The following is a 13463-nucleotide window of genomic DNA, read 5'->3' as shown; positions in this document are numbered from 1 at the left end:
GGCACGATGCCAAGACAGCTGATATGCAAATCAACACGGATCACAGCAAACTAACATACTCACATTTGTAGAATACACGCTTCCAAACTAACCGGAATTCGGAAGCCTAACGTGTCAAGTACTTCCGGATTCCGGTTGCGAGCGTCTATATGATACTTGAGCGTGATTGTTCACTTGTCATTGGCCATATACCATTGCTTTACAGAGTCTTAGAATATGAAGATCAATGCACAGATCGGTGGATCAAAGGTAAGAGAACATATTAGACAGGAGCTCAGCCATATTGGGTTACGTTTAGTCAGCATTAACACAGACGCGCCGCGAGAGCATGGACATTAGAGCATCTTGGCGAGCACACCCGGTCTGCACAACTTCAACGTACATTGGACACGCTCAGGCAGATAAACAGACAGCCATAGCCATGCAAAATCACTGCGAAAATTGTAAGAAAGAAATCCCATGTTCGATTATGCATAAAAGGCAGTAAAATGCGTATTCAATGTGCGAAGAAAAGGACCACGTAAACATCAGACCAGATTGTACCACCTATCGAAATTCGTTGAGAAACATCAAGATGAAACAGGATATGCTTACATACCTGGCTGCGCGTAATGTACGACATAAATTGCCACCAACACCCGGGAAATATGTGTCACTAAAAGCACGATTGGCAGTTACATACCGGTCCCCATAAGTAAATGCGGTAGAGCTATTGTTCATCAAACAAACTTCTGTAACCTGTTCAAAACGCGCTCGAAACTCCTCGGTACAAACAACAGTGCCCGTTGTAAAGTAAGGAGAGCGTTGAGTAATAAACACACCATAAATATAACGAGAAGGATGAGCAAACTCGGTCACTTCAAGCGCAGCGTCGCGGTAATGCTGCACATACTCTGCACAGAAGTGCCATAACAGAGCGGCAAGATGTAAACCTACATTCGGACCAATGCCTCCTCCAGACACGTAAAAGTGAATAGAAAAAGGTCCGTGATCACGAAACCGAGCCGTGTCAGAAGCAATCGACCAATCTAACATAATCTTCAGATTCTCAGGGGCCAGAAGGTCATCCGCGCACGGAGAAAGATCCTTTAAAGAATAAACATGTGTTGTACCAAAGCAAGAAATGACAACATACCGCGTCTGCGGCGAATTTACAGAGACGAACATACATAGGCCAGTCTGCGGAGGGATCTACTGTATAGCCAGCGGATTGAGCGGCCCACAGTGCCAAGTTCTCTTCCAAAGAACGGCGATTGGCATTTCTGATGCATCTTTCGGTCATGTTAGTGCCAATTGCTATTCCCATGCATTTTTTATCAGTCGCATAACCCAGGTGTACGGAGCGTAGGCAGTGTAATGTTACTCACAGTCAGTCAAAGCACGGTGGATAGAAACCATAGAGGTGTTATAGGTGTCCATGCTAACGAGCGGAAGGCCAGAATGCGAGGAGTAGGGTGGAAACTTAGGCAAATAGCTGACTCGTTCCCTTGCTTATATTCACAGCACTGAAAAGTGAACGTATAGAAACGCGCGGCCCTGAAATTTAACGGATGTTAAATCGAAAGAAAGGTATATCCACCATGGCAGGTATACCGAATGATCGAGAAAGTTAAAAACTGTATAAGTCTTCCAATCACGCATGCGAATCCATACTCCCATCATTATGTACGAAGTCACAAACTACAGAACGCAGGAGTTCAATAGGATAGACCTAACGTCAAACAACCTCAGGTTTAAAAATAGAAATCACGCAGCGGAGCGCCCAAATGGCTCTTAGCTGCAACATCCGCACATCACTGATTCAGGAAAAGATCGCGCTCTGCGGTAACCAAGATTACGCAATCATAACACAATGTCCTTCTTCCTTTGGTGAAGTTTCGGCATCAAATCGAATACAGCGGCTCCTATTAGACGCCTTGCAAATCTGAGTTGCCACATCGTGCCGCTCAGTATTATGATAAGCCCCACTCGGTACCACGATCATCGCACCTTAACGATAACTAAGCGCAACGAACAAATGGTCACCAACACAACAGCAGGACACAATGACTTTGACATGAAAACAGATCTGTTCTACATCCAACAATCCACCCGATTTTGAACGTAAACCTTAACAACACATTTAAACCTAGCGGAGCAACGTAATCTAAAGAGGAACGCGGGGAAACATGATTATACAACATCCAGCCCATCCATAATGTAGTACTCCGTCACTCAGACGGAGAGCTACATTCCTTATCAGTAAAACGGGCTACTAATAGCCCTGGTTGAAAGATACGTACGTTGTGACATCCATGACTTGGGCAAACGCTGTGTCTAAGAATGATTCGTGCTGTAACCGCATAGTGGAGTTGGAAGTAACACATTCACCGTCCCGCACTGAACCAAAATTCCTTGTGCCGTCAGAACACGCGATGACTACGTCATCATACACCTCCTCCAAATGATGTGAACACCATAGTGTACCTGACGTAAAGGACATTCCATGAACAGCAAGATCCACCCTACATATGACCTGACTGGGTAATGCGGACGATAAGACCCAGCAGAATATCAAATGATTCAAACTGAGGTAATAACTGAGAGCGGCAAACCGGAAGGACAGCTCACCGCCGCTGCCGCCGACCCAAAAGTGGATAGCGTACGGATAATGTTGGGTGAATGAATCATACTTCCTCCAGATGAACATTAGACAAACTCCATCTGGAAAAGCGCGCACTGTTCGCGGGATAGTCTACATCACACTAAGCATCAGAGTTCAACCCAAGGATCACACAACGGCATACCTCGTGCGTCAAACGAGACACAAAAAGAGACCAAGTATACCAATCTATAAACCTCTCCACAAACATATCCAATGAAAAGCGCAAACGGCGAAATAGATCGACATGATTGATATGCTGACGACCCACACCATTCACTATGCTAGCTATATAGACATAGACATATAGGTTATAAGGGAATCGAATAAATAAATGTTTCGAAATGCTCACTGTATTCGGAAATGAGTCCAACAGCCAGTAGACCAAATAGGGATTCAGCGGGCCATGCAGGAGGTGAACATGAACTGACAGCCATAAGAATGAGAACCTTAACAATTGAACGAAAGAAACATTTAAAAAAACTCACCGTGTAGCCATGAAGATGCGGGATATAGCCTGAGACACAATGACACTGTTTCTGGAAACCCACGAGGTATTGACCGTCACGTATCGGCCATCCTGCACAAATTGCGTGGAGGATGGGAACTCAGTGGCAGTAACAGTCACGCGTTTCCACAAAGGTTCAATTGCACCCGTGCAGTACACGGTACCAATTGTTCGCACCCCTGTATGCTGCGCGATAGATATTCCGCGAACACATGAAGTGGGTAGAACGTGCATCGTGGTCCAAAGAGAGGACAGAAATTGGGAGGCAAGATAATAGCCCAAGCCCGCAATACGAGTTGCAACGTGATATGTCCCAGCACCAGTTAGTTGAAACCGAATCAGAAATGAAGTTTGGTTTTCATGTCTCCATTGACGAGGAGCACGCTGCCATACAAAAAGGACCTCCACATCCTCTGGAAAGCAAGGAAATGAAGAAGGTGGGAGCTACCACTGTTCAGTACACTTATATATAATAACAATAATGATAAGCTAACAAAAGCAGACACACCTCTTTTGTCATGAACGACAGTAGTAAAACATACGTGATCCAACCACTTAATCCATCCACAACAACGTTGAAAGTTTGAAGCAAGCGCTTGTTAAAATTCATACTGTTGATATGTCTTATCACCGCAAGCTTCAGGAAGCGATAATGACCGGACGAACGACCTAAACAGAGTCAACTAATGCCAAAAAAAAACCGCATAGCAGGCCGACCATACCACGAAATAGTGACAAATTGGGTGTATTATTGGGTAGTTCTGATACAGCTGAATCTCGTGTACTGTCGGATGAAACTTCGTGTGAGGACATGGCCAAGTACGCTGTGAATAAGATCAGAATAATCAGTACCAGGACTTGAAGTACCCACGTCAACGAGAATAGACCCTACCTGTGAAGAGTCTTGATTGACAGTTAATGGGGTCAATAAACAGCACACGGCATTATATACCATACCAACTCCATGAACAAATATAGAAAACCAAGTGATGCCTAAAGTAGGATATACTGGGAGTTTGTAATGCGTACATTTCAAAATCGAGTTGATCACTCGCAAAAGTATATAGTAATAGTAAAGGAGCTACAATATACAGTTCAACCAGTACTTGCTCAGCGTATGGGTGTTACATTCGACCTCATGGTTGAAGGGTTCGTACATTGGAACTCGTATCTTACTTTGATGAGTTTCATGACCGGTGAGGTACACAAAAGCCTATTGTCGTGTCAATGAATTCTAACATATTCATCATGTGTCATATTCACATATCATTCATTCAATTTTGTCAGGAACTGCCTATGCCTTTTCCACCGTCCGAGGATGCTGTTGGGGTGTTTCTCGTTTGGCGTGAGACACCTTCTGACTCGCCCTTCTATCGAGAGGGTCCTATTTCAGTTCATTTTTATCTGTCATCCGTGGTTGGGGACTCATTAACCGTGCGCTTGGCCGGACTGGGACACTATTTCGGGATATATCATCTATCTACCCATTATATCATTTGTGGTAGCATTCCGAGTTCATGCCTCTTCCAAGTATGCGTCGCCTCGCACACAAGAGAGAGTACAATCGGAACGTTGTACTGTAGGGAGTCGTTCCGACTTCGATCGGTTGCTGTGTGTAACCATTGTCTGGCTCATCCGTCCAATACTTCTTTTATTCTTGCTGGGGAACATATTACATTAAACGGTGGCTTCCTTGCAGCACATTCCAATGATATCGCAAGAGTTTTATCCCTTATATTGGTGGCATTCGGGTACGTCATCTGGTTGATTCTTTTGATGTATTTATTGCTGTTGTTTATTGACTATATTTGGCTCAGGAATTGAAGGTATACGTTAACTTCAGCAGCTTTATGTATGTCGTATATATAGATAATTAGGTGTGCTGGTTCAGGTTTTCGGTACGTTTATGTACATGATACGCTTTAATATTGTATTGTTCCGGTGTATAATGCATGAATTCGGATGGTCGTTCATTGATCACAACTCTATATGAGGTTTAATACACCATTCGTTCTTAGACAGAGGGCGCTCCGTAATTCGTGGACATGTGATCAGCCTGATAATGTCATCTATGAATGTATTTGAAGCTTTTTTACTCATTTTGGTTCCTATAATGTATGGCCTCGTAAACGTCTCATCAAGGCGGTGTATTTAAGTCGTGCACTCTGAATATCTAATGTTATATGCAAGAACTCAGTTCATCAAAAATCAACAAATAATACGAACACACTTACCCCCGATAACATCGGCTAAAGAACGGCGAGGAGAAGTGAACACGTTACTGGACACATCACCGTGATTGGCATTGATCGGATGTGTTAGCCCTTCAACGCTTGGTCGACTACTCTCGTAGACATAAAGAGGAGTTTCTGGTTGAGAAGTTTCAAGAGGCGGTTCATGATCTGACATGATGAGGGTGTTGAGAATCAGTTATCACAAAAGGAGAGCACGAAAGGTGAGAAGAGATCAGATCACTTGCTCTGTCTACATATCTTATGTACTTCTAGTATTTTATAAGCTATATCTATATAAAGTAGATAGTATGTGCGGTTGACGCGGACGCACCGTCCTCGTGCGTGCATCCATATTCATTCTAACGAGCGTGTTATTCGATTGTGTACTAGTCTATCCGCTTCCAGCGGACAACTCGGGCGTCTTCTGTCCTTACACGCAGCACCTTGACAAAGCTATCATGCATCATGTGGTTGTATTGCGGCATTGGCCGGTTTAGTCACGTAATAACCAACAAAGCACAAAAAATGACATGACACACACCGGCATACCAGGAACTCTTGGTACCATATATAGGCAATGAACAAATAGCAACGCATCATGAGCGTGTGTAATGCAGGTATTGCATTTTACACTAATATTGCTAAAAGCAGTCACAAAAGGAGAACTCGACATGCTACACCAAAAAGAACATTTTCCAACACACGAAACGGAAACACACATTATATTAACCAACTATGCATACCACAATAACACTGCTTATACTGCACAAATCGGTACAAATCGCCAAGTATGCACTACCACTTATCTTCTCACACGCATCCCTTTAACGACATATTCCCTAATAAGTCTCTGCCCTGAAATTTCCTTTCTTTCCACGTGGGTACATGCCTTATCACTTTCCTCTAGCTCCCCGCGAGGGAAAAACAGGTAAGGAGTCTGTGGATGCCAAGCCTCGGGCGGAAGAACAGACGGATACCAAGGAGGAGGGCCTAAGTATATTGGAACACTACCGCATATAAGCAAACATAGTACACATAAAACATAGTTGAAGCGCTGATGATACTTACAACGGTCGCGAACGGTGATAGCTACCCGGCACGCAAACTCCCAGCATGCTACTGGTCGAACTATAAAGAGATGAACAATCAGGCTAATCAATCAAATACAATATCAAAACATACGTTATGTCAATAGAACAGGTCGAACCAGTGAGATATGATCTGAGTTTACCATGCATTAGCAGATGAAAAGACTGGTGATCTTACAGAGTTAAAGACGTACGAAGAAGGCCATGTATCCATTGACCAAGCCTCAAATTGCTGAAGTCCATTCGGCAATAGTCCAATCACAGGCCCTGAAACTGCAACAGCAGCACCAATAGACAAACAACTTGATGCAACAATAGAACATGAGTTCCTGGAGTAAACAAAACTAATAAAATATCAATAGATACAATGATTAAGCATGATACTACATACTGTACAATAGAACTTCTTGATCCACGAATCTTCCAATCCGTAACATCTAGGTCAAACCACATAACTGGTGACCCAATCGAAATGCACGTAGACAAAGCGATGATGTGACCAACAGCGTACAGAACAGGCTGACACAGCTGAGTTGCGGGAAAGGGACACCACTTCTCGAACGACCTATTCATAACAGGCCGAATCAGCCGGGGCTGTGTCTCCAGTATAACACCGTGTTTATAGAACGAGGGCTTAGCCAACATGAAAACAATCATATCGGCATATAAACGCCCTTCAAATTCTTCACCAGCTGACTGCAGTGTCGCGCTACCCGATAATGTAGTATCACCAGCATAGACGAAGTCGGCTCTGTAAGAACTGGAAAAGGCATCAACATTTGACGCATGTCGCAGTGCAAACATCCCGAATATGTATGAAAAGGACATGGGAAATAGGAAGGAATGCGAGATACTAGTGAAGCAAAACGAGAGCTCCGAACATTCAAAGCTTTATGAGAGCAGGAATCGATTCAAGTCAAGAGGGAACGCACTGCATTAGTATCCGTATCCGTACATCACACGGTACACTGACACACCACCGAACACACAACCGCCATTAGAACCCGGAGACGACTTTTTTTTAGCAGGTGCTACGTTCACATATGCGGGAATGAAACAACGTCTCAAACAATATACTCTTCACCATTCGCAATGGTAAGATATAGAATCAGGTCTGCATTCCACACACATAGTACTGAAGACATACTGCATTACAATCAGCACTAAATCAGCACTAAATAATTAAGAAGGCATTTAACACACGCCCGTGTTCGAACGAACATTTAATTATTAAAGACATAGCACCACATAGATGAGAGAATGAGTGAATCGAGTTGAGGACGAGAAACAACAAAACTGAGCATACCATAATTAGGAATGCACGTTGACCTTATAAGAACCGAGAAACATAGTAAAAGAACATGATGGAGAAATGCGATTACAGACTGGTATAGGGAACGCAGACATCACGAACAGCACGAAGAGCGTTCATTGTGCATATCGTATGCATAACTCCGAAAACACTTGTCAGTTCATCAGAGAATGGAAGCACAACTGGCGATGCCACTATCCTAAAGCAGAATCACTATACACGCTCCCAAACTAAGTAACTGGAATTCGGAAGCCCGACACGTCACTTCCGGATTCCGGTTACTTAGTTTAGGAGTGTGTACAAACGCACGACTTATAACTTCCACATGCAACCATGTAACCAGTAAACTTATGCAAACGAAATGGGTCTGAAGACAGAGTTTATAGCACCCGAAAATGAGCGGAAATAGATTTCGCATTAGATTTGTTTTCTAGAACATTACCCGATCGCGGAACAGTTCACGATTTCTGCTCACGCGGTTTTAAGGTTACTCGAAGTTGTCTATAAATGGGGAACCTCACCTACTGATTAATGATTCTTGAGCGGATTGCGAAGAGTATCCGGAAAAGGTTATCTGACCTAATATTCTCAACGCTTAGGGAAATCCCGGGAACATGAAACCAGTCTAAGTCATTTCCGGGACCCAAATCTAGTGTTTGTCTGTCGTGTGAGTCAAATTCAACAAACAAAATGAACGCCGAGCCGGCTATTACAACACTCGACCAACTATCAACTATCAACTACACACATTACCAAGCATGCCTTTAATCGACCACGAATAAAACACTCTCGGACTTTATCCTACCGGCGCATATTAGCCTTTCGTATCACCTCGCTTTCACATTTGATCGTTTTAACGTCGGAGTAACGTTTCTTGAAACTGCTTCTTCTTATCACACCACTCTATGTATTGTAACTGCCTCTGCTTGAACGCATAGTGAATATATGTGTACAACAATTATACGGTGTCACATCCCGAGAACATGAAAATACAACACGCAACACAAAGTTCAAAAGAAATAAACTACATATCCGCAGGTATAGTACCGAGAAGGAGCTCGTGGTACGTAACATTGACTGTGTCCGTCTTCTCCGGGGGTAATAGAACAGTAGCACATCTTCGGTTTCTGATGCGAGATAATGCAGTGTATAACTGGCCATGTGAAAATACTTCGCGGGTAAGATCGACCCCAACAGCATCTAAAGTCAAACCTTGACAACTGTTGAATGTAGTCGCATACGCAGGGGCCAAAGGAAACTGTCTTCGAACGACAGTATAACCAGATGGAAGAGTGCTCTCGAACATGATACGCGGTATGAGGATATCTTCAGAATCGACAACATTGACGCCAGCCAGTCCGCGCAAGATACGCACGGTGACTACCCTCGAACCCAGATCCACAACCACGACGCGGACATTCTTAACTAGCCTCCTGTCAACCGAAAAGTTACGCATGAGCCGAAACACGCCATTGCACTTGAGGCGTAAGATTTGAGGAGGAAATCCTGGAGGGCAGTGCTTCGCCACATAATCTAGAACACTACTAGGGGGCACCACACCACTATCGTCCGCTTCCTTGAGGGAATCAGCTGAGATGTACGTACGCTCATAACCGATAACATCGTCCAGGATAGAGTCATTATAATTGTCAACCTGTCGGTTTGTAGGGGCCAATATTGCACGTTTCAGACATGAAGCGGGATCAGCAACAATATGCCGAGGGTATACAAAGCGCACTAGCTCGTCCTGACTTTGAACACGATCAAGGTCTCCAAGGTCGACTACGGGTCCAGCACCATCGCCTATAGAATCGACAAAAGAAGAGAATAAAGGATCCTCTGCATTTCTAATAGGCGCAGTTAAAGTATAAAGCTGGAACAGCGGCCATAGGTGAGAAGATCTTATAGAAGCATCAACAACCTGAGCACGAGATCCTCTCCGAATCACAGGGCAGGTCTGCCGAAAGTCACCTAGCAAAACGATTGGTTTGCCTCCAAAGGGCTCGCTGATACCTGTGACACGGCGACAAACATCGTCTACGCATGCAAGCACAGTCTTGTTAACCATGGGTGCTTCGTCCCAGAAAATAACGCCAGCTGCTTTGATTAATGTACCACGCTGACTCCCTGGCTTGATAGGAGATTCAAGAAGCTCCGATCTGTCGTTAACAGGAACCTAAACAATGACATTAATACCACAGTACAACCTTCAATCAGCCATGAATACTAACCTTAAAAGTTGAATGAGTCGTACGTCCTCCAGGGTACAACTGTGCAGCAAAGGCTGCAGTCGCGGTAGGCAGCACAATCCGACCGTCAGACCGTAAATAATCCACAATCGCATTTACCACGAATGTTTTTCCACGTCCAGCTTTACTGTCGATGAACGCACACAGCGATCATTCCTGAACAACAGCACCCACAACATCATCAAAGATTCGCTTTTGTTCGTAAGTCATCCGTTCGTAGGCAACGTGTGCCCGATTTCTGAGGGGAGTAACAGAAGAACACCATCTTGAAAGCTCATGTTCAACTTCTCCGCTCACAAATTCGGGTGAGGGCAGACCGTATCCGGAGAGTGACTTGCCATGACCTTCTAGAATCTTTGAAATATCGTCCAGCGCCCATTGAACCGCCATATCACCATTGTTCCCGAGACGTAGATAGAAGTCATAGGATAGAGAATCTGAAAATTTCTCCCAGAGATCCTTTGGGACGAGCACACAATCATTGACGAGCATATGAACAAATAGCAATCTCAGCTGTTTTGGTGTTTTCTGCGCAGTCACAGATTCGCGAAGTGCGAGTTCGGCTTCTCTCTCATCAGCAAACAAACCCATAGCCGATGCAGCTGCTTGAAACGTCTCGTAATGTTTGTTGTCGACCAAAAGAGCATCGTCAAAAGAACAAATAGCACGAACATTCAGGATGCACCGCAGATAAAACAACTCCCCTCTTGACGGAGAAACAGCTTCCAACCGAGACAGGTGGAGACGAAGCGATTCGCGCTGAATAACGATCATTGCAGGACATCCTGGTATTGAACCAGACTCACGGAACGTGGTAGAGTTCCCAGTCGATGTACCAACACTTGTCAAGCGAAAGGTGGTGTAATACTCCGCGTAAGTAAGCTCGTCAAAGCTTCGAAATGTACCATTGACGGTGAAGCCTCCTGATGGCCGAATAAAGTATCGCTCAAGCAGGGACAGCGACGTAACAGAATCACTACGATGATACCGTCGACGCTGATGGACACGCAAGTGAACCAGAAGTGATGTAACTGCAGGGGTCTTCTTTGATACGTGAAAGCCCAGAATACGCCACACAGCTTCACCTGCAGAAAGATACCGACCATTCCAATAGTCAGCAATCTCGTCCACGGGAGTGGTAGGATCGCCGAGCCGATAACGAGCTGTGTCAGGTCCTGTTTATTCGTGAGAATGTTTAGTAGATGAAAGAAGAAGAATAAAAGCCAATTAACGAACCTTTGTGAATATATTTGAATAAGTACTGAAACAAATGAGAAGTACTGGCAATCTCGAAGTTAATGTGGCACTGGAACTTGCGGAGCAATGGCAGGCAATGAGCCACAACCATTTCATCGCCTGGATGACGCCGACGATAATGCACTCTCCCATCATTATCGATTGTAGTAGTATCTTGTAGTGGCTGAGGATATTTGAACCGACATACACGAGTTCCATCAGGAAGCTCGCGCTGGCAGTATTTAGACGGAGGCCTGTTGTTGGAAGGATGATTGTGTCTCATAAAAGCATTAACGAGCAATATGTCTTCAGGCCGAATAGGGACTTCAGCAGATACGACAGAATCAATAGCAGAAGGAGAAGAACAGTCGCGTCGGTATTTAACCAGAATATGTGCGTGTGGAAGACCTCTTTTCTGGAACTCAACAGCGTGTATGACATAAACAGGGCGCCCAATCCTTGGGAAAAGCGAATAGAGTGTCTTGATCAAAATGGATAGTTTGCGCTTGAAAACGCGCACAACCACAACAGGAGTGCATTACATGTCATAGTGATGAAAAAGGTAGGATTCCCGTAAGCAGCTGCAATTGCAAGAGAATCGGCAATTTGATCCTGAGCCCACGCCCTAGATCCCAAAAATGAAGCAGGAAGGTAAACATTCTCAGTTGGCTCCAACACCTCCTCATCCATAAGAACAGCATCATCCGAATGGACAGCATGTTGGTTACGGCTGATGTAATGTAGACGACATTCTAGATCCCGGCTGAAAACGTCGACAGCATACTCGTTGGTAAGCCGCCCAAAGATGCTGAACCTATGTTCACGTAACAACCTCGCACGGTAGAACCACATCTGAGATGTCACAGTATTAGTATCTGCCGCATCAGCACCTAGCTCCCCTCGAGAAATCCCAGTATCGACTATACCCCAGCCCAAGGTCCCATGCGGAAATAAAAGCGGATATGCAAGCGGTTCCCATAAACGGCTGACAGTGTGAATAGACTGATTGCATGCATCGCGACTGCGTGTGATAGTCAAGCGACGAGCCCTGACTTGACTGGCAGACGTGTTGTCATAAGACATAATTGCCGCCAGTTCCGAAGCACCACCAACATCGTCGAGCGTCAAAGTAGCATCTGAAATTCCGATTTCGCTCAAATGAGCTAACTGACGAAGGCCAGATACAAATGGGTTGACGCTGTCGAGAGAAGATCTAACTGCATTAAGCCAATCAGAAGGGATAAGAGAAGCCCATTCAGGGTATGGAACATTATATGAAGCTGTCGTAAAGCAGCCATCGCACAGATGAATTGGCATGAGTCGGCCTGATTCGATGGTATACTCTACCCCATACAGCAACAAACCCGCGAGGGCCATCATTTACGGGAAACGCATGAGTTGTCTCGAGGGCCGCAAACGAGAAGATAAGATTAAGAATGCGCGACTTCGACGATATATCAGGATCGTTGAGGAATATACCATATTGTTCAGGAAGTGGCGGCAACGAAGGGACGTCGGCATAGCGAGAGCCATTGGGCCCACAGCAAAAACCTCGGCGTTCCCCAGTGAGAAATAATATTCCGCATGTAGGACACGCATGGCGGCGGCCGTTTCGAATGTTACCCCAAACGAGAGTAGTACTAGGAGTACGGCCGAAAGCCCACTCAGGAGCAAGAGACATGACGATCTATCTAATGCAAATAAGAACCAAATATTCTCACTGAATACACAAAACACTCACCCTCCCAGTATGCAGCGAGACGCGAGAACGTATAAGAATTATACAACGAACCAGTATCCTGATCAAGTTGGGGAAAAGGAATGATACTATAAACATCAAGTTCATCATCACCAAGTCACCAAGGTCAGAAACATTGAGACGGTAACCAACACCAAAACGTACCAACCGGTACAACACAGCTGAATTCACAACAGTAAAAGTAGCAATCAACACACACTGTGCGCGTATTGGGAAATAGGATAGGAGACTGATTAACAGCGAAAACGTTCTCGTGTCAAAAGAGGACATACACAGGATAAAAAACAAAGGCTCACTATCAGCAACAAATTTTTCAGTAATAAAACTTGAATTCGAGATCACACAGCTAGTTCGCAGAAAAACCGTGTATATATACGAAGAGACTCTAATGCACTGTGACATAAGCAATTTAAAGCATACGGGTGATACACCCAGA

The 13463-nt window shown here is 44.6% G+C and overlaps 3 protein-coding genes across 3 annotated transcripts; all 3 read right to left on the bottom strand.

Moving 5' to 3' along the window:
* Positions 1 to 496: 496 nt before the first annotated feature.
* CONPUDRAFT_76049 (uncharacterized protein) lies at positions 497 to 3962 on the bottom strand (the record flags this gene model as incomplete). The annotated part of the gene is made up of 14 exons (XM_007774252.1): positions 497 to 546; positions 599 to 655; positions 683 to 709; positions 822 to 882; positions 937 to 1086; positions 1136 to 1296; positions 1368 to 1486; positions 2283 to 2466; positions 2611 to 2734; positions 2787 to 2929; positions 2994 to 3067; positions 3130 to 3335; positions 3658 to 3818; positions 3872 to 3962. 14 exons carry the CDS (start codon positions 3960 to 3962, stop codon positions 497 to 499), a joined length of 1608 nt encoding a protein of 535 aa, XP_007772442.1.
* A 2223-nt stretch (positions 3963 to 6185) lies between these two features.
* Positions 6186 to 7299, bottom strand: CONPUDRAFT_76048 (uncharacterized protein; the record flags this gene model as incomplete). Its single annotated transcript, XM_007774251.1, has 4 exons — positions 6186 to 6373; positions 6452 to 6534; positions 6666 to 6773; positions 6863 to 7299. 4 exons carry the CDS (start codon positions 7297 to 7299, stop codon positions 6186 to 6188), a joined length of 816 nt encoding a protein of 271 aa, XP_007772441.1.
* Positions 7300 to 12598: 5299 nt separating this feature from the next.
* CONPUDRAFT_27986 (uncharacterized protein) lies at positions 12599 to 12895 on the bottom strand (the record flags this gene model as incomplete). The annotated part of the gene is made up of 1 exon (XM_007774161.1): positions 12599 to 12895. A coding segment is annotated over one exon (297 nt), but the record flags the coding sequence as incomplete, so codon positions are not given.
* Between the last annotated feature and the right edge of the window lie 568 nt (positions 12896 to 13463).

The sequence above is a fragment of the Coniophora puteana genome, assembly GCF_000271625.1.
Source record: "Coniophora puteana RWD-64-598 SS2 unplaced genomic scaffold CONPUscaffold_12, whole genome shotgun sequence".
In the NCBI taxonomy this organism is placed as follows: Eukaryota; Fungi; Basidiomycota; class Agaricomycetes; order Boletales; family Coniophoraceae; genus Coniophora; species Coniophora puteana.
The sequence above is the reverse complement of the archived record's forward strand: the minus strand, read 5'-3'. Positions and strand labels throughout refer to the sequence as shown.